Here is a 25027-nt window from a genome sequence, read left to right as displayed (position 1 = left end):
TGAAGAAGAGCAGCATCTGATCGTCTACCTCAAGAAGTCCCACACAGAAAGGAATATTTTCCTCAAGGTAACAGTCCACATTGGGTGTTGAGTCTAAGCACTTGGTGACCACACTGTATACTAATGTGCAGATTTAAAAGACACATACACAAAATTCATTCTCCAGGAGATTGATAGATTAGCTCAGGAGCTGAAAAGGGGGTGTTACCAGGCACCAGATCCCATGCAGGTGAAAAGGGTTCAAGATCTTTGTCTTTAACAGGGCTTTCTGGAAGCATCCTATATAGTTTCTTTACCACCACCCCAGGAAATAGAGAAAGGGTTGAGCAAGAATGTAGTCCCTGCCAGTTGACCCCGGAACTAGGGATCTTTGCTTGTGTGCTGAGCTGCATTGGGCTAGACCTGCAAGGTGGATGACAGGCAGCAAGGGATCCGAGTGAGCGGCTGCTGAGTGGTGAGCTGAAGTGACATGCTGGAAGCAGGATGAATGGCAGATGACAAGGACATACAGAAGCCCAGCTTCCATAGGTGACACACAACTCTGGCATGCTGGGAAAGAGCATCGGGTGCAGCAGACAGACGTGTGCTCATCAGGAAGGAGCTGGCGCTGAGCAGTGACGCTGGGTGCATTAGGAGGTGGAGAGGCAATGGGGCATACAGTGACAGGCCCTGCAAACTGTGGCCACAGCCACAAACCAAAGAATAGTCTTCACATGCAGACAGTGTGGAAGCGCACCCTCATGCCTATAGAAAGGAGCAGTGTTAGATGTGCCAGCCACTAGGGAAAGGTTACAGGTGACACTGGTTGATAAAACTAGAAAATTAATGTAAAGTTAGGAATGTATTCAAAATGCAGACAGCTAGTTCAACAATTTTGGACTAATAGTTTAAATTTTGAAGACAGTTCAATTTTAGCATCAGAAATTTTATTTTGTAGCATGGGCCATGGCCACTTCATGTCTATGGCAGTAACTGCCCATGGTTATGATGCCATTACCTTCCAAACTATTGCTAACTCTCCATGACAATGAACAGCTGCTGAACTTCTTGATGCAGCATCAAAAATAATATTTGACTTCCAAACACAAGACAATATTAGAAAGCTGTGCAAAATGTCAGCACTAGGATGTGAGCACTTTGCCTTTGGAGAGGGAGGACAGTGCACTTTGGGAGATTTGTAAGATCACTTCAGAGGGGAAGTCATCAGGATGACTGCATGCTTGGGAAGGAACAAATAGCTGTAATGTAATATTTTAGCTTTGTTCATTTGTTCAGATTTGTTTTGTTTTGTGACAGGCTATTTCTACAAAGCAGAGGTTGGCCTCCAACTAGCGATCCTACAACTTCAGCCTCCCGAGTGTTGGGATTACGGGAAGGTGTCACCATACTCAGATTCTTAACTACGTCTAAACAAAACAAAAATCCTACCAAAAAACAAATAAAAAAGTTTTGGCTCAATCATGGGGAGATCTTGAGTCTCACTTTCTTATTGTTCCCTTACTGTTTTTTTGTTTTTTTGTTTTTTTTTTTTTTTGTTTTTGTTTTTGTTTTTGTTTTTGTTCCCTTACTGTTTATTGAGTTAGGAGAAACGAGCCTGCCTTCCAGAAAAAGAGCTTCATGTACACCATACGTGAGGTGTTGGCTCTGCATCTTTGAAATCCCTTGACCATGACTAGCTTACAAGGAGCTCGGGTGAAAAGTAGATACTCAGTTGAGTATTTGCTGAGTGAGTGAAGAGACCCAGATAACCTACACTAGGCAGTTCAAAAGTAACAAGTAGGCAGGAGCCTGGGAGAACCCAAGCCACTAAAGAAAACTGAACAAGTAGACCTAAAAGAAACTACTCTTTCTCCCAGACCTGGCTTCTAGAATAATCCATATTCTTTGCCTAGAAAGTTCCAGTCATCTATTTGCTACTTCTGCTGACTTTATTATGCAAACAGCTGGCCTGGTGGTTAACATTCCAGCTACCCCTAAGATCCTGAGAGGAGGAACTGTGTTGTTGATATACTTCATTTCTTTCTTTGATTAGGCCACTTTATGTGTGAGCCACCCAAGCTCTCTGCAGTGGAGAGGAGAGGGAAACTTTCATTTCCCGGGTAACTGGTCAGGACCACACATTGGTCCTGTGATATGGTAGCAAGGGCCATGCGCCTCAGTGAAGCAGCATTGGTGGCATAGGGGATGCTGCCAGATGTGTTTCAGGGGAGAACAGGTGTTAGTGCTTAGGACTATGCTACGGAAAGGTCTAGATGCCAAGTGTGGGGTTTCACCTGAGTAACAATGCTGTATTCAGTCTTGCTCAGACAACATAAGCAGTGGAAGGAAGGAAAGGAATGTTCTAGATGTGATATCATCAGGCATAAGGGACATGATTTTGGTCAAATTATATAATAGTCTTTAAAGGTTCCTACATGGAAGATATCTATGTAACTTTGTCTTCTAACAGAGCAAAACAATAAGCATACTTCCTACTAAATTAGACAGATATGGCAAATCCTGGGGTGAGCAGAGCAAAATTAACCACATGAATTAAGGATATCAGGCCTTTCTTGGGGAATTATGCAGTGACTTAACAGAAGGGGGAGATTCCTGCAAAAGCAGATCATCAACAAAACAAACAAATTAAAATGATGTCCAGTCTTTCATCTTCTACCTCCCTTACATCTAGGATGCCTGAGGTCTTCTGAAGCACCCTCTAGTCCTACTGGTTTCCAGAGTCTGTCAGTATTAAAAGGATCAGCTATCAAACAGCTGCACATGTTTTAGAGAGAAGACAGTGATGCCTGCCTATCTATGCCTCTGGCTAGCTCTACACCAGTACGATCACGAGGAAATGTAATTTATTCACTAGACTCCAGAGTACAAATGAAACCCTGTGTTCAATTATCAACGAGGCATTTCTTTTAATATTATATTATGCTTTTAATCTTAATGTTATACTTAATTTCTCTAAGATTTGGTGTGTGTGTGTGAGTTCAGTATTACTCTAAAAAAAAATCATTCTTCAGTTTTTCAAATTCCCGAGGGAATCTTTGATTTGTTTGGTTTTGATTTATTTCTTTGAGGCACATCTCACTATGCCCACCGGGGCTGATCTAAAACTTGTTTTATATGGACACTTGACCTGGAACTCTGTATTCTTTTGCCTCAGCTTCTTAAGTGCTGGGATTACAGATGTGTACTATCATGCCCAACTGAGAGACTCATATTAGACATTGGTATTTATGTAAATTAAAGTAAGTTATCCTGAGCAAGTATTTAGTAGCTCCACTCAAATTCAGATGAGAAACATTACAAATTAAAGCCATTCTCATAATTACCAAGGTGTGAAAACGTCCTAGATGGATAAGCTCCATATACTGAGGTGTTGGCATTCCCCTTATTATATTCAGTTATTTAACGATTCAGTTCCTCTGGAGGCTTATGGATAGGTTTTCAGACACTTGGTGAAAAATTGAGGCCAGAGCATTGGGTGGTGACTAAGATCTAGTAAGTCACAAAAAAGGCTAAAAACAATGAACATATGAGAAAAACTAGCTGGCAAAGTGGATGGCTGAAGAGTACTCTTAGCTGAGGCCAACTGTACCCTGGCACTGAACAGGCACAGAACACCATAGAGTGTTGAGGCTTATTATAATATTAAAGCACTCCTCCTCAAGCAGAGATTGCAGACGCCAGTGAAACATGGAATGCATGAAGCTGTATGTAGAACTGCATGTAATAGATTATATGTGAAACAGACTAGAGTATGCAGATGAGCCTGAAAGCTCACACTGTGTGACATACAAACTCCCATCCTCCATAAAGCAGGGCTATTTGAGCTGTGAGCTTTCTCTCCCATGATCTACTTTCTCTGTTTCTATTTCAGCTGCATCAACCTTTGCTTAATTCTTTGTTCGGATACACGATAGTCTAGAACCTCTCTAGGTATCCCCACAAACACTTATATAAGCTGATACCAAAACCATATAAGACATTTCATTTAGTTGAAGAGCTGATGAATCTAAAACACTTACAAGATGATGCTCCTTGGAAAGCTAAATGGTACATCTGTTTACTTTATCAAAACTGTCTTTATCTAACACATTCATAAGATTACTTTTGTTCAAATTTTAGATCAGAGGCTAAAGTGGGATGAATAGACTTAATCGTATCCTTGACACCACTATCCACTTTTGCACTCCAAGAAACAATGAGGGGCTTCCTGTAGTAGAGGTAGGGCAGTGCACTGATAATATAAAGAATGCGTGTTAATAGTGTTAGTCACTCCACTAAACCAAGAAGAAAACAGTCAGCAGAGGTGACTGTTAACTGTACTCTGCAGTCATTTTCATTCCCTAAACTCTCTACATTTCTCCTTGACCTGAGATTTCTTGTTTCTTTGTTCTATAGCACAAGGGCATTTTTTCCCTTAGGGACTTTATTATATTAATATCACCTAAAAATTACAGCATTTAGTAATGTTTATAGGGAAGGTATTTCCAAGTGAAGATTTAGATAACTGACGAACCACACCTCTCAATTCTTCAAAAATATTTCTAATCCTTTAAAATTTTTATTTTAAATATCTTTATCATTATAATTCTTTTTCAGAATACATTCTAGCCAAGCAGACCACTGAAGGTGAAGCTGCAAATAATGAATACAAGAACACAAAACTGCAGGAAAATTAACACTTTACAACCAGTCAAAGGAAGCAGAGTAAGTAGGAGTGCATATCGAGTGTGTTTATGGAGAGATTTCAACAGTTAGAAAGTTTTGCCAAACAAAATGAAACAGAAGTCAAGAATATGCTAGAGCTTGGGGGAGTGGGAGGGTGGAGATAGAGGAAGGGCGGATATAGGAGCAGGGAAGAAGATATCTACATTAAGGGAGCCATTTTAGGGTTGGCAAGAGACTTGGCTCTAGAGGGGATCCCAGGTGTCCACAAGGATGTCCCCAGCTAGGTCCTTGGGCAGCAGAGGAGAGGGTGCCTGAACTGGCTTTGTCCCACTATCACACTGATGATTATCTTGAATATCACCATATATCATCTTTGTTTGGCAACAGATGGAGATAGAGGCAGAGACCCTCATCAGAGCAACAGACTGAGCTCCCAAGGTCCAGTTGAAGGGCAGAAGGAGGGAGAAGATGAGCAAGGAAGTCAGGACCATGAGGGGTTGGTATACCAACTGAGGCAGTGTGCCTGTTCTAATGGGAGCTCACCAAATGCAGCTGGAACGGGTCTGAACGAGCATGCGATCAAACCGGACTCTCTGGTTGTGGCTGACATGGGTGCTGACTGAGAGAGAAGCCATTGATAAAGGCACTGGGACTTGTTTTTATGACATGTTCTGGCTCTTTGGGACCCTAGTCTATGTATGGATGCACAGCTTTTTGGATGTGGGGCGGGGGCTTGGACTTCCCACAGGGCAGGGTTCCCTGCCCTCTCTCAAGCATGGGGGGGGGGAGAGGAGAGTAAGTGGGGGAGCAGGAAGGGATTGGGAGAAGGGAAGGAAGTGTAAATATTTGAATGGAAAAATAAAAATAAAAAAAAGAAAGTGTATAAAGCCTAGGCAAAAGACTTCCAAAAATAAAGTTCCACAGGAATTCAACAGAATGTCATTCAGTCAAAAGTTTGAGAAAATACTAGTATATTTCCGACCACTTCCTGTGAATATAATCTTGAACACAGTCTTGTATACAAATTGTATGCTGAGTTTGACTGATTTGTTTAGCATCACTCATCGTTAGCTGTGATGTCAACAGTATGCTTGTTTCACAGATCACATGTTTCAATTTAAAACACATAAAATGTGAAAAACATTGACATATTCATAGTGAGTGGTTCACTATTCAGAATAATGAATTCGTAAAACAAAAACGAATTTCTTTTGGGATAAGCCTTCTGTGTGATCTACACTTATTGATCACTTGGAATAAGCTTTGCTAAATGCACGTGGAGCTCTCAGTTAGGGCTTTCCCAGGTTTTGGCCCCAGCCTACCTTTCACGTCTTCATCCTCAATCGTGGTGTTGGAGCTCTCAGTTGACTCCTGTTCAGAAGAAAAGACAGTTTAGAGCATCACACAACACAGAGCTGATTCTTCTGACAAACTTGGCTGGTGGGACATACATATCATGCAAATTTCTTCAGCAGGCTGTGTGCATACGCTGACATGCAAATGGACAAATGCACCACATGATTTTCAACAGAAACAAGATGTCATTCGCTGCAGACATGTCAAAGGGAGTACTCTGGCCACCTGGTCACTGATGCAGGATGAACCCAGGTGAGGTGCAGAAGCAGGAGAAGAAGTATGTACTTTATTGAAAGAATTGAGTGAGATGAGTTCATATTCTAGTGTCTCACACTGTGTTTTTAGAAGGAAAAATGGAATATTTTAGCAAAAATAACCTTGAAACTTAGAATGCATAGTTTTATTTCTAACAGACCAATCAGTGAAGAGCACCTTCTTTGTGTTAGGCACTATGTCAAGCACAGAATTTGGGGCTATGTGTCTGTCTACCCTCCCGCTTTGTAAAGAAAAGACATTCTTCCAGCATTTGATTCAGAAGCTGGGGCTATTGCTGAGCCAGGCTGATCAGAGTTGTCGGAAACTGTTTCGGGTGTATGTTTAGGACAGTGGAATCATAGTAAATCATTTATTTTCAAGGTCAGCGAGACTTTTTTTCATTTCATTCCTTTCTAACTCAGAAACAATCAGTCATTCAAAAGAAAATCTCTTTCCACAATGAAAAGACAAAGTTCTTTGTAAAACTACAGAAAGGTGAAGAGTAATAAGCACTTAAAGTGTGCTGCAGACGCTGCTGGCTAAAATACATTTCTTAAAGTAGTTACATTAAAATGTACCAGTGAAGTATTTTCCAGCAAAGGCATGCTACAGTGTTCGTAAGTATTAATTTTCATTTTTCACTTGGAATGATTGAAGACCAGAGCTGAAAATAATTTGGACCAAAGTTCCAGGCAATAGCTGTATATTCAGCGAATGGAAAACAGGTTCGGAAGGTAATAATAAAATAATAATAATAATAATAATAATAATAATAATAATAATAATAATCTCTGCCAGTGTCCATTTATAGATTGGGCAATTTTGGAAAGCTATCTGTTTATATAAATCCCCTATGTAATATTTAAATTAAAGAGATAAACTAGCTACTGTCCAGAGTCTCCACGCACACAAAACCAAGAAAAAAATCTTCATGCATTTCTTCAATGTGACGTGGCATTCAGAATTAAACACAAAATGAAGGTTAAACCATGCACATAAAAAGAAATGAGTTCATGTAGGCAATAATACCATGCAGTAACTCTTACAAATGCCCGAGCTAGAACTACAGCAGTGTCCACTTCAGCTGCTACGCCTGGTTTTCCATCTGATAGTGTCATTAATGGAGACTGCTCTCGTATGTGCTGGCCCTGACTACCTCAACTCTTTCTGGGGACTTAGAACACCTCCAGTGTCGTGACACTAACGTACATCTCCGATTAAGACACAAAACATTTCATTTTCAACATGGGTCAATGAAATATTGAACCACAGATGAAATGTATTTCCTGATCCTCCAACATTGTTGATTACAGGAAGGGAAAGACCTGTGACTGTATTCAGCACCTTAGAAAAGTCATGCTTTTTTTCCTCCCCTTAGATATGATAGTGTATAGCAAGTGATAAGCTGGACAGAAAACACACATAAAAAAATGTTTCTTTTAATCCCTCAGACATGTATGCAAGTTTTGGCATGAACACAGTATACACATAATTTATAAACAGTAGAACACATTAGTCTCCATTCAGCATAATCCTTTAATATCTGTTACTATAATTTGTATAGACAGACAACAAACATATTTAACAAGAAATGGAATGCCTGATTCTTTTCACATTCATGGCAGACGGTAACACCACTAACAATGTCATCAATAACAGGGAACAGAAAAACAAGCAAACAACAACAGCAACAACACAACCACTGCGACAACAGAAGACAATTGAAAAGCTCAGAAACAAGTTTTAGGACAAAAGAAACAAAGTCATTCTACTTGAAGACAATGGAAGGATAGCAGGAAATTCTGAAATTTCATGCTATGAGTGTTTATCACACAATGAGCAAACAGGCACAGAGAAATAAAAAGACCACATGGAATTGCCTAAGGTACAGTCATCTCAACAGAAAGATTTAACCTGACCCTTATTTTTTTAATTAACTAAGGGATCACTGACTTCTCTTTCAGGATGCCATCCTTTTTGATCTGAAAGAATTCTATGTATAATTCTCAACTAATTAGGCACAAAAGAGCACGTGATGGAAAGAGGGCCAACTTTTTCTTTCCCACTTGAGATCATGAATCAGTTTTGGAGAGGGCATTTGATGAGATGTGCAATCTTATCAAAGCAAATGGTGTTGATTCTTTCTGAATACCTTGTTTCCGTCAGGGTTGTGGATTACAGTAGTTTGGGGCTCCTGAGTGAGAAGAAAATAGAGAAAGAAACAGTTCGTATTGGTAAGTACATTCTAACTAGTCTGTGGGACAGAGCAGAGTGAGCCAACAGACAAGACTAAAGAGTGATAAGAGCTAAAGCCATGTCAAGGGCTGTCAACAGTCGACAGGATCTCTGGGGAGGCCTCCCTGGTAAGCCTATGAGATCAGGCACTTCCCTACCCAGAAGCAGCATGCAGGAGACCTTATTCCTGATAGATGAACAAACAGGCAGGGCTTTGCAGTTTGGAGATCTAAAGAGGCACCTGCTGTTTCACCAGGCCCTAAGCCAGGTAGAGCTGTCTTTTCTTCTCTATTGAATACTCTGTTGCTGTCTAGCTCACAAAAATTGGCCAAGGATGCCATAGATGGAAGTATTTCAGAAGACATCAAATTCTTTGTGAAGGTATTTTTTTTTCAGCTGTATTGCCTTGGGACTGGACTCTGAGGTTATTATAATCAACTCATAGTTGAATACCCTTTGGAGAATCCTGAAATACTGGACCACACTTTAAAAAACAAAACAAACAAAAACCCCTACAAAACTGTCCAAACAAATACATTATGAAGCTCATGAAAAAAAAATCTAAAGAATACTTATAAAGTTTAAGTGTTTTTAAAACTAATCATAAAACATTATCATTAGTAATGCTGTTGATATATTCTATTCTATACTACTCACATGGAAAGGAAAAGTTCTGCTTTATGAGCTTCATATGCAGAATAGTAAGTTGTTAGGTAATCTTTGTCCATGAAGCAACTATTATTTTCATATAGTTTTCTGTGAAAAAAATTCTTAAGTGGAAAGTATATTCAAATACCGATGTTAAAAAAATAGACGGAGTGTTCACACAGTGACAGCGTGCTTGGTGCTTACATTAACGGGCACTTTAGCACCTGTGAGTGGCTGTAACCATGGCCAACCTTCTCCACAGGAATGTCCCCAAGAGACAGCTTGCACTGCACACTTAGAAAAACACAAGTGTTGCTTCTTTCCTTCCCTTCTGTGGTTTAAGCTGTGAAACTGACCTTACTAGTAGATAAGTCACTATTTTTTTGGCCCCCTTTTTTATTACCCATTTTTAAGAAAACATTTTTCCCTTTTACAGGGGTAGGGATTGAACCCCAGGGTTTTTTCTAAGTTAAGAAAATATTCTCCCACTAAGCTATGCTCTCAGCACCAATAACCGTCTATCTTGTCTTTTCCTTCAAATGTTTTTAAATCAAATCTCCAATTGGCTAACTCAAGTAACATAATGCCTAACATCTTTAAGTCAATGACAATACCAGTCTGGGCATAGTAATGAGTAAAAATAATCTCTAGGAATCATAAGACAAATTATGAAAACATTTGAAGAAAATCTTTTACATCCCTATGTACTAAATGCCAGTATTCAGATTTTGCATTGTAACATAACACTACTCCTCTGTGGAGAACTGACTGACTTAGTTGCTAGTTATTTATATTTGATTTAAATGGACAAAACTGATAGTTTAAACTTCTGTGTTACACCCTCTCATTCTGTGGAAGAAAGTGAACAATTTAATTGGACAAGTAATTGGAAACACAATAAACAGAAAGCTTTGACTTATGCAGTGCCTCTTTATCTCAGAAAGTAAAGTCTTGCAAAGCCATGTTGTCTTTCAGTACGAAAGAAATGGGAACTCTGAATAAGGTCTACTTTTTATGTCCTCTTGCAAGAATCCTGTTAGCTCTCCTTGATGTCAACACTTTCTTGGCAGAAAGAGAAACCATTGTTTGCAAGATCAGTAGCAACCATCACCGGAAGAGCTAAGAGTAACTGAAGCGCATTCTGCTGCGTTTCCAAGCCAGCATGCAAGAATTCCAACTGCAGAGAAAAGCATGAGGTCCCACAATGAAATGAGAAGGCTCATGTTAGAAGCACACTGCTTGACAACTAGCTCAAGAAAAGGAAATCAAACCATGTAAAACTTTTCTTCTGAATTTGAAAAGAAAACAAAAACAAAACAACCTAACAACAAATGAAGTATTGATACACAGATACTGATTTAGTGAAAGCAAACGAGAGAAACAACAGCAAACAGTGCAGAACTGAAGAAAGGTACAAGAGTCCAGGTATACCAGCGCCGGGGTAGGAATATTTTCTTTGGGGCTGGTTACCACGTTGGCTTTGTTGTTTATCTGTGGATATGCAGAAAATAGAAACAGAGATGCCTTAATCTTCTGAGTAGCCAATGTCTACAAGGAGCATGTCTACATGGAAATACAGACATGAAAATAAAGAGCCACTGGAGATGAATGACGGACACGAAGAAAGGGCACATCTAGTCCCTGAAGATCCCACGCAGCCTGGGACTCTCCGACGAGAGAATGAGATCAGCGGTGGCTGCTCTGAGCATGCTGCCTCCTCTGCGGGGCTTCAGCAAGCCCAAACCAAGCTGCAGAGTATGAGGAGGCTGTAGCCGCTTTCATACTCTTCAAGTTAGATCTATCCTGTCTCCACATTTCCAGTTATTCACTGCTACGAACACGTTCCTTTATTATCTTATAGTTTTATCTTCTCCTTTTCTTCTTGAGCCTGAAGTCACACACAGAGCAGCTTTCCCTGGGGAGCTACCATTACTTTGTTTACCAGGTATCCAATTAAAATCCTGACTCTTCTGGCAAAGTGTGGATTTTAAACTGTTTTATTGAAAATGGTAAGTTTAGGTTCCTTTAGGAATACATCTTCTTTGATAAGTGGAAGAAATAAAACTGCATTCTGTAGCCTGAGTGTGAAGGGACTTTCTTGTCCACAGCTGCCCAAGAGACAGCTCAGCAGCTTGTGACTGTTCCGTTATTCTTGCCTAGTATATCCGGTGGGACCAAACCCTTGCATCAACACAGGCGAGTTTATCCTTAAAGGAGATGTGGTTGCTTCCGTGGGAACAACGTTTCCAAAGAAGCTCATGGGACCGATAAATATGGCAATGGCCCACAGAGGAGACTCTGTGTAGACATGTGGGGGCTTGGAGCTCTGTTGAGTTTTACACTAAAGAATAAAATGCTGAGATGGAATAATCGATATTATTTTAAACCCATGCAAGACATATTACATTATGTTTATCAGACAGAAACTTAAATTCACATCCAGTTTTGCATATCAAGTTATATAGGCATTTGCATTGTATATTATTTCTAAAGGGATCCATCCATAGTTTTAATATGAATGAAAATATACCTGGGGGCTTAGAGAGGAACATGGAGTGCATAGCAAATGATTATTTATAAGTTATAACACGTCATTATTTGGGTTTACTCGTTAGTTTAACCTTAGGCCTATAGGCTGTTTGGGGGATGTCACTGAGAGAAAGACACAAGGGAACAGAAATTAAAGCAGGTATATGCTTGGCTTTTGTTTTCATTCATATTGTGTGGTTGCTGGTACGAGCACTATTTACTAAGCTATGAAACAGTGCTCTGCATTACACAAAATGAGAGAAAGTGTTGAAAATTCCCTTTGCTTAGATAACTTATTGAAGATTAGGCTGTTGTGTGTGCAACAGTCCAAAAGATATGGGAGGTAAGGGTGTAAGGGAGCCGGCTACAGAGGGACCAGAATGTGTTCATGTTGTTACAGGCTGCATTAGACATTAGAAGGATGACCACAAGTAGCTTCCTATTCAGAAAGAGTACTTGAAGCACAGCCACTTTTTGTCCAGCCAAGAGGACACGTGATGAAAATGCCACGTGTCCTTAATGGGTTTAGGGTTTATCAGTAGATGCAAATGAGATAGAAAGTCTCTGGAATACTCTTCTTCCTGTTTTGAGAGGAGACAGACTTTTCCCTAGGATATAGCTGCTAAGAACTGCTTGTGAAAAATGTGACTTATTTGTATTTAAACGCACACAAACTTATCAGTCAAAGTGCCCGACTACTCTAAGCACTGTGCACGTTCATACATGAAAACAGACACACCATCATGCTTTGGAGATATATATGATATTATTCTGAAATAATAAATTAATTTCTAAGTAAAAGCCAGAAGAACTAGCTTTTAAAGAGTCAGTTATCAAGCACCATGTTCAACCATAGTTGTCTTTTAAATGTACATGTAAATTTATGTACTTTATATTATGGAAGCAATGGAGTTTTGTTGTTTGAAACCTGAATGCAATCGGATATTTAAATGATACAGTATTACCCTCAGGAGGCATGAACAAGGTGTTGCATTCATTCAGTTAACACATACTCCTTTTAAAGAAGCTTAGCTAGAATGGACCCATGCTGAAATCACTTTCACATTATTTGTAAATTCATGGCAAGTATATTAAGTTATATCTGAATTTGTTTATGAGTATCAATTAAAAGATAACCGTACAGCGTTTCTTCCTGTACGAGGAAATATTCCCTGTGTCCTGGCTTCTTTATTCTCAAGGAGAAAATTGGGCTTTGATCTCACAGATGATGAAACTCATTAACAGAGTATGGAAAAGGGTTCAGCTTGTTATTTACCTGAAAGATTCTATCAGAGAACACAACGTAATGTGAAAGCAAAGGAGCATGTTACGCGTGCCGATTAGCGCTGACCTATGACGCTCTTACTCTTTTCTACTCCATTAACTCAGGTAAATGAGACTGTTTCATTTCTAAGTGTGTATTTTTCCCAGTAGGAGAACTCTGGCGGACACAGATCCTCACCATCATCTGAACACTCGAACTGGACTTCCTTTTCTGAATTGACCAGTCAAAGAGAAAGGAAGAGAAAACAAAAGCATGACCAAAGCAGGGAATACATAATCATTTTGCTGTGGAAGAGCTGTTGTCAGTTGACTGGAGGGAAATTGCTCTCAAAAGGTTTTCGTATCAGGATCACAGTGGGACTAACTGTCGATTGGACTTGTGAACTCTCCAGCCCTGAGCAGTATAGAAAGATCACAGGGAAACATCTGGAAATTTAAAATTTCCACCAGTGTCACACTGTGAAAGAGACAGAGAGCCACTGTCATTATTGGAATCTAAACTGAGTGACAAAAACAGAAGGAAGGTACAGTTAGCTTGAAGAATGGAAAAAAATGGCGACCTAGCAAGCACAGGGCATAGTGACCTTAGAGCTGAAAATTCTCAAGTCACACACAAACAGGTGCTAGAGCAATGACTCCATATAAATTTAGGAACCAACTGACAAACGGTTTTCTATGCTACATTTTCCATATGAACTGGCCACCTGATTGGGTCCAGTTCAACGGTTAGACTATTAACTAATTCCCAGGAGGGTTGACCTGTGGAAGAATGTATGCATCTGCCATTGGAAAAGAGAGAAAACCATTAACAAGACATTTAGGTGATAATTTGGAAAAATAACAAATATTATTATGAAAATAGGCTACTCTCTATTAAAGATATTATCATTAAAAAGAAAGTTGTATTATATTGGTTAGAAATCAAAGAAAGTAAAAACATTTTGTCGCCATCTTTCTTGGAAGGCTTTCCTCATATTTGTACAGGGTAGTTACCTTGAATATATCTCTAATAATTATGACTGAAACACAAGAAAGTTATGGGCTTTAAAACAAACTCTTCCCAAATAGGGGCACTTAGTCACTGATACCCTGATTTCTCAGGCCAACTGAGTTTGTTCCCAGGTCTTGGAAGGCTTCAAGTGCACATCATAATTACTCAGAAAAGCATTTGGTTTTTGCAGATTCTTAGGTCACCAGAGTGGCTTGGAACTGTAGAGAGGTAGAGATACTTAGACATCAGTTTATAGAGTAGGTATTGCTTTTTCTACTTAATATATAATCTATTGAAATGATTGAATGCTAGCATCAATGATAATCATGTTTGTGTATTAAACTATCTTGTGCTTCAGCCTGTACCTTCTTTAGGGAACCATAAAGTACAGAAGCTGTACGGACTTGGAATTTGCAGGTAACATTTAAACTCTCCAGCATCTGAAAGCCAGAGATGGTTTAGACAGCCACTTAACTTACCTTTACTCCATCGGGTTTCTTCAACAGACTCTTGGCTGCTGCAAAATGAGAGTAAAAATCGCCTCAGTGAGTTATCCACAAAGCCACAGTGAGGTGACAAATCACATTATCGTCTCCTGCCACCTTTGCTGAGCTACGACCAACATACACCAAGCCTCCAAGGCCACACCGATGAGCAAGAGCTTACAGGACACGGAAATACAGTATCGCTTTTCTGGTTTAACCACAGCAAATTTAGAGATCAATTCTTACATAGTTCATGGCACGAAATGGAACACTTTGCCAGTTGTGCACTGGACTTTATGTCACTGTTGGTCCTGAAAAGGATACTGGAACTTTTACTGGACCATCCTTCATAATCCAGAAAGTTGCTTTGGTCTCTAGACACCAGCCAGCAGACCCACTACATGTTCATTCCTGCCATGTCTGGTGACCATGTCAGTTCTGCCACTGAAGCCCCTCTTGCCAGAGGTTGAAATCTCATTCACAAAAATTTGCTCTGGCTAAACAATGTACTTCCTTTATTTTTGAAATCAGAGAACTTCAGCTGGATCGAATATGCAAATATCGATATAACATCAAATGGTACCTTATTGACCAGGAGCAAATTTTTTAAATGCTTAGCATATGATAATTAAAAAAATGCATTCTGTGTTCATTTAGACTTCAAAATCAGAATACAAAGGCTTCCTAAATGAAGGTCTTTGAATTGAAAAATTAAAAACCATAACATCTGAAACAAGATCTAAAATAAAATGAAATCTTTAGGGTGTAGGTTCTCATAGGAAACTTTCTTTTCCCAGGGGGCTTAAACATGGCTTCCATCGTTAACAAATTTCTTTGGTCTACTAGAACTAGACAGCATCCTTTTAAAAATGTGCACATACACAGTGAACAGCCAGTTAAAGCCGTAATGATAATTAGTACACTGGTGCAGAGCACTCACAGATATGGAGGACAAAGTACACACAGTTCCCTTTAATGTTAATGTGCAGTCATTTAAGCACACAGAGCACATTTGAAATGAACCACCTAACAGTAACTAAACTACATGAACATTTCATTTATTTATATTCCTTTTCTTTGTGATTTTTTTCCTTTTAGTTTTCAATCTGGCAACACTTTAAATTATTTAAAAGACACGAATATGGATTTCGTCTGGTTTCTAGCAACAATGCTATTAATTTTTTATCAATGGAGATTCACTAGTTGCCTTGGTTATGGTACTAGTTGCCTGTAGTTAAAAAGGAGCACCAGTGAACTCCCGCAGCCCTTAATAAGTTAGAAAACAAACAGGATAATTTGAATTGAAGTGGCAAGCAAAAAGAAGAGAATGATTTGGGGTAAGAAGCAGTCTGGCTTGGGAGATGCAGAGCCAACCCTTGTGTGACTACTGCCTTACCTCACAAGAAATATATTCCACATTCAGGGAGAAAAGAAGAAATAAAAACAGCTTTACAACCACATAATATGGACGGTTACTTTAAAGAGCATATTTGGCAATGAACAGAATGAAGAACATAATCGATACTCGAGACTAAAATGCAACTACAGGATGGACTAGAAGATGTAACGGAGTCTCGTGCTGTTCAGCTGATGTAGAAGAAATGGGCACAAACGTTGGTTTTTCATGCAAAACCATTCAGAGACATTACAAAGTCCACATATTTGTCATGGTGTTTAGTTTGCAGAATTGGTGAAAAGAAACACATGTGGTAAACTATAGCATCTACCAATGGGTATAAGCACTATTAATAAAGACCCATTTTTTTTTTTTTTTTGGTTTTTTTGAGACAGGGTTTCTCTGTGGTTTTGGAGCCTGTCCTGGAACTAGCTCTTGTAGACCAGGATGGTCTCGAACTCACAGTGATCCGCCGATCCGCCTGCCTCTGCCTCCCAAGTGCTGGGATCAAAAGCGTGCGCCACCACCGCCCGGCTAATAAAGACCCAATTTAAATTTAAGGCTGTAGTATTTAAAACTTCAGCCAACTATGTTATTTCAATTCTGGAAAAATCTTTAAAAAGGCAGTTCTTTACTATCACTATATAAATGATACATACTATATAAATGCATATTTCTATGATTCACTGAGCTCCGGGCCATAGGGAAATATCTATTTAGTTTAAGGTCATATATACATATGGGTTAATGCTTAATGAACTGACATTAAACTCACTCATATAAATGTCAATCACGTTCACCAACTATTTATAAAACACGTGATTTGATAAAGGCAGCGGCCTGGCTTGTCAGCCCAAGCACATCAGAGAGAACGTGTAACAGCTGGGCAGCACGGCCCCTAAATGTGTAGCACTGCGCTGGCAGGGAGAGATCGCTGCTTACCAGCCTATTGTTTCACACTGCTTCTAAGTAGGAAGGGGGGCTGACCTGTTAACAGAGGTCTAAGCAATACCTAGGAATCGGCTGAAGGATGTCTGACACTCATATGATGATGGCTATCTGATTATCTCTTTAACATCCGGGTTAGGCAAAACGAAGTCAGAACAGGTCACCAAATGCTGCACATCACTATCCAAAAGCAAAAGTTACGCGTTTTTTGATAACTGTTCTAAGACTGAACATCTGAACTAAAAGGGTTTCCTTTTGTTTTTTAAACAGAGTCTCTCTATGTAGAGCAGGCTGGCCTGGAACTCACTGAGTTCCGTGTTCCTCTGCCCCCTGAGTGCTGGGATTGATATGCACCACCTGACGACCTATCCCCAATTTTAAATTTATCAAAGGATCTTAGTTGCTGCTTCATTCTACTCCACACGTGTCTGCTTAGCACCTACTAACATTTGACTTTGGATGGCTACTGCTTTTAGATAATCTATCAAAGAAGGCTCCGAAACTTAAAAATATTTTTCTAGAAGTAACACACACTGTGTCTCCATCCTGGAGATATTTAAAGAAGAGAAATATCTTGACTGAATTTAGTTCATATGCAAGTTTTTCTTTTTATTTTTTTGTTCCCTGCTATCTCCCCTGATGTGATCACTTTGAGGAATACTATTATTGGATATCACCCCCATGTGCCTATGTGGTCGGTTCCCTGTAATTCCTCATTAGGCAGTTTCGGCCCTTGTAATTAGTCTTAAGGAATGTGAAGACACAAAAAGAATTAGGCTTACAAGAATGGGGTTCCACAAGATGCCTTATTTTAAAAGTCTTTCTTATTGCAATTCCTTATAGAAACCAGAGATAAAACACCCTTATAGTTATTTATGAAACATCAATCAATAATAAATTCCAGGTTTGAAATGCTCAGCTTTAAAATGAGACATAGATAAGCTTGTGCAATCCCAGCATTTGACAAGTGGATGTTCAGTCTGGTGGAGTCCTACAGACAGGCACAGGAACATAAGGAGTCTGTATGTCTGTATGTCTCTGTCTGTCTGTCTGTCTCTCTCTCTCTGTCTCTCTCTCTCTGTCTCTCCCTCCCTCCCTCTCTCCCCTCCCTCTCTCTTTCTAAATATATGTGTGTATGTATGTATGTATGTATATGTGTGTGTGTGTGATAACTACCTGTAGTTACTAGACTTTCTAAATTCCTTTCAAGACACACTCACACAAATACTAGAGAAGAACCGAAGACAAAGTGCAGAGTTCAAATATGTATACCTGAAAAATTTCTCGTAGCCAGCATAGTTGTCAAGATGGCACCCTATCAAAGAAAACAGAGATCAAGATCATAATTGCCTCTACAAATCTCTGACCTAAAAATACATAACAAATCTCCTGGCTTTATTTTCTGATACAGGACTTGAGACTGTCTGCTTTTTGTTTTTTTCCTTTTGGCTTCCTGAGAGCCCTAGTCTGTGGTTCTCAGGATGCTGGGACAGCTCTAACGGTCTGAGTCAGATTTGGATCAAACTGCACAGCTGTTTCCTCCAAGGAAAGAAACCACAGCACACACTACCACATCCAGCCCACTTCTCACCCCGGCCTTGATTATGGAGCACCCTCAGTTTCCCTCAGGTTCAGCAGGACTAACTGTTGAGGTCAACAATATCAAGAGCTCTGGTAAAACTTCCCTTATATACTTTTCTCCCTACCTCACCAAATCAATCTTCCCAACGCCACCACACAACATTGTCAAATTTCTTACCTTCAGTTTCCGTCTAGCATTGAATTTCTTCAAGCAGTCTACGGTCTCCTGCCTGTGCATCATGGAAGCCACAGTAGAACGTTGCTGGAAGAAGAGGGGAGAGAGAACTTAAGGATAGTTAAAGCATACCAAAGACAATAAAGAGTCTCCTCCAATCTTTCCTAAGGGCGCCTGCACCCATACAGGCAACTTGCAAGGATCCAATTGCCCAAGTTACCTACAACAAAGCATGATTTCATAAAGACTATGAATGACTTTGATCAAACACCGATGAAGAGAAGGGGCAGAGATGAAGATCATTAACTCCTCAGATCATCATTTCAGCAAGCATTCCTTTGCATTTCTATTAGAATACTTTCCATCTGCTTAGCATTCTATCATTACCTAAGTATTTGATTCTCAACCCTAGAAACTTACTGGAGTTTTTAGATCCCCTTATGGCCGGGCGGTGGTGGCGCACGCCTTTAATCCCAGCACTCGGGAGGCAGAGGCAGGCGGATCTCTGTGAGTTCGAGACCAGCCTGGTCTACAAGAGTTAGTTCCAGGACAGGAACCAAAGCTACAGAGAAACCCTGTCTCGAAAAACCAAAAAAAAAAAAAAAACAAAATAGATCCCCTTATGATTTGTTTTTCCTTAGGGCTTCTGCAAGAAACTCAGACTACCTAAAACTACGTCTAGCTTCTAAACCTCACACATTTTTAAAGATCTTTAATGATAAATATTTGGACTCTGTCAAAATTTTCTTTCTAGGATACAATATCCTAGTATCCTTTTCTTATTCCCTGATCATGAGTCTAATCAATAATTGGCATGTAATCATTCCTGTTACTGCCAACAATACTTATTTAGCCATTTATAAAATTTTGAGTTTGCTATAGGCAAGGGTGGCTTTCACTGTTATAAAATTCATTTCTTAAATATCATGGGACAAAAAATGCGTTAAGCTTCACCTTTTTTTTGCGAGATTATTTAAAATCTATAAAAACCGACTAAGAGTTCACTTTTTGGTTTGGCTCCCAGGGCATATGGGAAAGTGACTTACACAGATCCATGGGTGTTTCAGAGCCTCAGAGGCTGTGATGCGTTTGGCAGGGTTGATGGTAAGCATTTTGTTGATAAGGTCTTTGGCTTCAGGAGTCACTGTGTCCCATTCTGGTGATGGAAACTTCAAAGATAGAAATTAGTAAGACATTTGTAGAGACAGACATACAGACCAGGCCTGTAGGTACAGGTCTATAATCTCAACACTGGGAAGCAGAGGCAGAGGCAGAGGACCAGGACTTCCAGTCAAGCCTCAGTTACACAGAGAGTTCAGGCTCAAGGACAACCTGGTATGCATGAAATCTTGTCTTAAAAAACAACAACACACACAAACACACACCCTGAGTCAAATAGAGAAAAGCCAAACATATTCCTCATTTCTGCAATCAGTGTATTGCTTCATAAATTTTCTTATTATTAAAAAAAAGATCAATTCACAACAATGGCTAGTGCTACAAAAAGAATAACTAATAAGATAAAGCTGGTCATGGTTCTTTTTTTTTTTTTTTCAATTTGGTCCACTGGCTTTTACATGAGCATGTATGAAATATTAATGTGTGAATTTCTAAAACACTTAATTAGAAATAATGCTTGCAAGACAGCCATGATCATAAATGGGCCCCATGCGCTGACTGGAGAAAGAAATTATCTTGAGCTGCCATCATCTCTCATTCTGTCCAACTAGAAACCACTTCTCATCATACAGTGATAGGAAGAAGGGTATAGACTGCATACAAGAACTGGCTGAACAGTGGTTGTACCAAGAAACAGATCTAAAGCATATCCCAAGGCCAAATTCGCCCCCCAACATAAGGCTGTGGTCACTGTTTGGTCATCTGATGCCAATCATATCCACTACAACTTCTTGAACTCCAGGAAACAATTACATCTAAGAAGTATGCTCAGAAAATTGACGAGATACCCCCAGAAATGCAGTACCTCTAGCTACTCTATTCTTTATGACAACCCCCACCTGACACACATGGCACAATGTTTCAAAAGTTGAACAAATTGGGCTGTGACGTGTTAACTCATCTGTTTCAGCCACCTGGACTCTCCCCAACTGACCATACATCTTCAGGCATCCAAAAAACACTTCTACAAGCAACACAATACAGAAATACTTCCTCAAAATTCATTGACTCCTGAAACATGAATTTTACACAACAAAAATAAACTTACTTCCCACTGTCAAAAATATTGCTTATAATGGCTCCTGTTTTGTTTAACAAAGATGTGTTTGAGTTTTAGTTATAATGACTTAAATTTGTGGTCTGAAACTATAAACATTTTATACCAATCCATTGCTTGTCATAACTAACTTTCATAGTTAATCTTCCTTGTACATAAGTATATTTTGTATTAGATATAATGTTCTTTACAAGATAAGAGATATTTACCTCACAATGATTATCAAATGACAGAATATAAAATTGTTATTAAAAAGAAACAAGAATGACAACCCTTGGCCCTGGCAGTAAACCAACCAACCCTTGTCCAAAGCTGTATGAATACTTATTACATACATCATAAGCTCCAGCCTTGATCTGCTGATACAGTCTATGCTGGTCTTCATCCCAGAAGGGTGGGTACCCCACCAGCAAGATGTAGAGGATGACACCTGAGGAGATCATAAGAGACAATGAGTCAAATGTGGCTGACCGATGTGGTGTTAAGACATTGAGGAAGTGGGGATGACTCCAGAGAGACACACCGTGACCTGTCCTGAGGTCAGTCCACTCCATGGAACAAGGTAAAGTAAAATGACAACACCTAAATGTGGAATACTTCTGTCAATTTGAAGGACAAATTTTTTGCCTCCCTGAATTCTTTTCCATATAGATTCTATACAGGTTGATGCTTTACTTTCTACTGTCTACTCCTACTCATTTAATTGTCTGACAATGTGGACCTTTGTTGAATGTACTGTCCTGGTTACAAATTCATGCTCTAAATAACCAGTTCCCCTTAGAATGCAGATATTATATAAAAAGACATAACCGTCTTCTCTTCAATAATATGAATTTTCAATACTAAAAGGTTTTTTTCTATTAAATAGTTAGAATTCACCAAAGATGCATATATTATAGGAAAGTGAAAGGAAAGGGAAGGGTGAAATTGCAAGAAAAGTCCAAAGTCATGTGTACACAGTTGTACTACAATTTGCAATTTATTGCAAAAATATGCAACTAAAGGCATTGTTGGTACACAGAGAAGACTGGTTCCAGGATCACCCCACAGATCTCAAAGTCTGTGCATGCTCAGGTCTGTTTAATAGAATTGTGGAATTCACTAATCTATGCAATTCTGTGTATATGAAATAATCTATAGGCTTCTTAACCTAGAAAGTCATGCGAATGCTCTGAAAGAGTTGCTGTGCCATGCTGTGCTGTTTAGAGGCAAGGAACACATCTGTGCACATCACTGATGTGATTGTATTTTTTCCCCTCAAATATTTTATGTATGCTTGGTTGAGTCTGCAGATGTAGAACCCATCTACCGAAGAGTAACTGCACCAACAGTCAATATGTGATACAACTTTTAAATTAAAAATATACTTGTAGACTTAGAACTTTACCTGAAGCCACATATGGATACAGCTCTCCTAAAAACAGAATTATAGTCCTTCGAATATCCTTCTGTTACTTTTGACACACTTCCAACCTGCTAAGGGTTTTGTTTCTTTTCATTCTAGAGGAAAGTCTGAGGTCCCTTGGCTGCTCCTGTGAGCGCCAACCTTGTTGCTTTCTCAAGCCTGGGAAGGCCAAGGGAGAGGAGCAGGGCCTTCAGATGTTCTTCCCCTTGGGTTCTGTGGTCCCTTGGTTTCCAGAACTCGTGGTTGAGGAGGCCTATCCCTGCTCTTGTCAATTAGTCTGGACGTAATTATAAAAAAAAAAAAAAAAAAAATCACCACTGAATTAAAATTGCTTTGAAGAAACAGTTTCATCTCCTGGGACTTTCATAGGAATAGAGTTTGAAGTTGATTTTTAGAGTCTAGACTTGGCCTGAGAATAGTTTAGTGGTGGAGTTATTGCCTAGCTGTGTGAATCCCTGCCGGGTCTGATGCTCAGAACTGTGAAACAAACCAACAAATAACCAAACCATGCATGCAAAGCTAACCGAACAGCAACACTCTATAGAGTCACACGGCAGGATGGTGGCTGGTGTGGGGGGTCCTTCTGTCCATGTGCAGCTTTCATTGGTTAATGAATAAAGAAACTGCCCCAGCCTGTTGATAGGGCAGAACTTAGGTAGGCAGGGAAGATGGAACTGAATTCTGGGAGGAAGAAAGCAGAGTCAGAGAGAGACACCATGGATTCACTGCCAGAGATAAACGTGCTTTGCCAGTAAGCCACTGCCATGTGGCGATATACAGATTAATCAGATTAATAGAAATGGGTTAAACTAAGATGTAACAGTTAGCCAATGAGTTAGAGCTAATGGGCCAAGCAGTGATTTAATTAATACAGTTTCTGCGTGATTATTTTGGTTCTGGGTGGCAGGGACAAACAAGCATCCCTCTCCTTGCAACAGATGGTCTTTATCTTGAATGTTACCAGGTGGAGAGTATTGGTCCCTGAGGAGCTATTATTAAGAGGTAAGGCTTACAGAGATCTCCAAGTGATTGGGGTATGTTGGAGTTTGGTCACCTTCCTCTTTTTCTCTCTGTTCATTAGTTAAGTGGTTTTGTTCTGCCATGTGCTTTGGTCATGAGCGAGCCATTTGCTCACCATAGGCAGACCCAAATGCTTTGGAGGCCACTGTTTCATGGACTGCAACTTACAGAACTTTAATCCAGAATAAACCTGTTATCCTTGTAAGCTGATTATCTGTGACAATTTGTCCTAGTCATGGGAAGGTCACTAGCATGGAATAAAATATTTTAAATAATATTGATTTAAGAAAAACTACACAAAGACTGAAAATTTATTTCATACATTGTACTATTATAGAACTAATGTGCACAAACTTAATTTTCATATTGTATTTATTATCTCATGGAGCAGATGCTTCAACAGTGATGATGGTGACAGTGATGACCAATAACCATACTTATTTTTCTAGGATGAGTGGAAAAGAAGCTCTCTTTAAGTAGTTTTAGGTCTCACCTACAGTTCAAGGAGTGAAGAAAAACGTTTGCTTTGTAATGTCAACAGAGTCTGGTGTATCTGGACAATTTCTCATATAAACATAGAGTTAAGATGTTACAAAATGATTAGTCAACTTCATAACTGAGGTATTTTGCACTCTGATTCCGACTTTTCTTTCCTGGGGCTTTTGTACTCAGCTGGCATTTGACATCACTTCTCTGGGTAGCGGGAGCTCAGGGAGGCCTTTTGCCCAAGGGAGAGCTGCCAGTGTATATTCTGCACAGACTGCACCAATTTCCTCAAGACCAGAACACTCCACACTGCAGGCAGGCTTGCTAAGGCTCAGGAAGTTCTCTATCAAAACTCTCCATCCTGGAAGCAGGCTCTTTAAGGGTCAGGAAGAAAGCAACTCACAAATCGTATCTGACGAAGTCCCTAAAACTTAAAAGATTCCCAAGGCCCTCTTTCGCCAACGTTATTTAAGCAGTGAGCACTGCTGTGGAGAGGAGACTCTCCCACTGGTCAAGTCGCCTTCACATGGTGCAGAGTTCAGGGACTGCAGCTTTTGTGAGATTTTGGTGATGCACATGCTTCTGAGTCATCCACGCTCATGTAGGTAGTACCAGTAAACTCACCGGTTCACCAGTTGGACTCTGGTGTAGTTCCTTCTTTCATCTGTGACTAGCGCTGTATTTGAGTTGAGCATAACTTTGTCTAGAAAACTCCCCAGAAAGTCACACAATCTCATGATTCAGCCATTGATTAATGATAAGCGGGGTTTTTACAGAAAATAGACCTTTGATAGAGTAGTATAAACCTTAGAAATAAAAAAAGAATGCTTTAGACTTGAAGGTGTAGAAAAGAAAGTACTACTGAATAACTGAGGTGAAATTGTCAATGCTTCTTTAAAGTATTCTGCAAACTTCTTTGGGTTTGTTCAGTAGAGTTCAAGGGTTTCTGAATCATCGTTCTGGTCTAATAAGGAATGGTTAGCAGAGTTGTAGCATAATTATAACGCTACCTCATAAAATTTCTTCATAAGTAATGTTTACCATATTTATTTATTGCATTACTCCATTTAATCCTACATATGGTAGATATGCTACTAATAGCATTTTATAGACAAAGGAAAGGAGATAAAGAGGTTGAGTTACTAGCAGGCTTGCCAAGAGTAACTTTCAAAATCCCTGCAGGTACTTTTGTTCCTAGGTGGAAATGAGTTTGCCTCCTAGGTCTGGTGAACACCAGTAAGTTTTTTTCTTGTCTTCCGAGTGACAAGATACTCCTGTACTCTCCTTGACCCAAGATGTGGAATCAGCTAGTGTAAATGATAGGAGGGCAAA

At 39.6% G+C, this 25027-nt stretch overlaps 1 protein-coding gene across 13 annotated transcripts in view; it reads right to left on the bottom strand.

Moving 5' to 3' along the window:
* Camk2d (calcium/calmodulin dependent protein kinase II delta) overlaps positions 1–25027 on the bottom strand; it is a 258045-nt gene that overhangs the window by 30095 nt on the left and 202923 nt on the right. For 3 of the 13 annotated variants that reach the window (XM_057793575.1, XM_057793580.1, XM_057793576.1), the window contains exons 9-16: positions 21120–21214; positions 19595–19717; positions 18552–18635; positions 18065–18107; positions 14443–14480; positions 10591–10650; positions 8429–8470; positions 5988–6036 (exon numbers count right to left, since the gene is read on the bottom strand). In XM_057793575.1, coding sequence (XP_057649558.1) covers positions 5988–6036; positions 8429–8470; positions 10591–10650; positions 14443–14480; positions 18065–18107; positions 18552–18635; positions 19595–19717; positions 21120–21214 — 534 coding nt within the window. Of the gene's footprint in view, positions 1–5987; positions 6037–8428; positions 8471–10590; positions 10651–14442; positions 14481–18064; positions 18108–18551; positions 18636–19594; positions 19718–21119; positions 21228–25027 lie in introns of those variants that run through there. The other 10 variants (XM_057793577.1, XM_057793578.1, XM_057793579.1 and 7 more) reach the window with 6 other exon arrangements.

Source organism: Chionomys nivalis, chromosome 18 (genome assembly GCF_950005125.1).
Source record: "Chionomys nivalis chromosome 18, mChiNiv1.1, whole genome shotgun sequence".
In the NCBI taxonomy this organism is placed as follows: Eukaryota; Metazoa; Chordata; class Mammalia; order Rodentia; family Cricetidae; genus Chionomys; species Chionomys nivalis.
The sequence above is the reverse complement of the archived record's forward strand: the minus strand, read 5'-3'. Positions and strand labels throughout refer to the sequence as shown.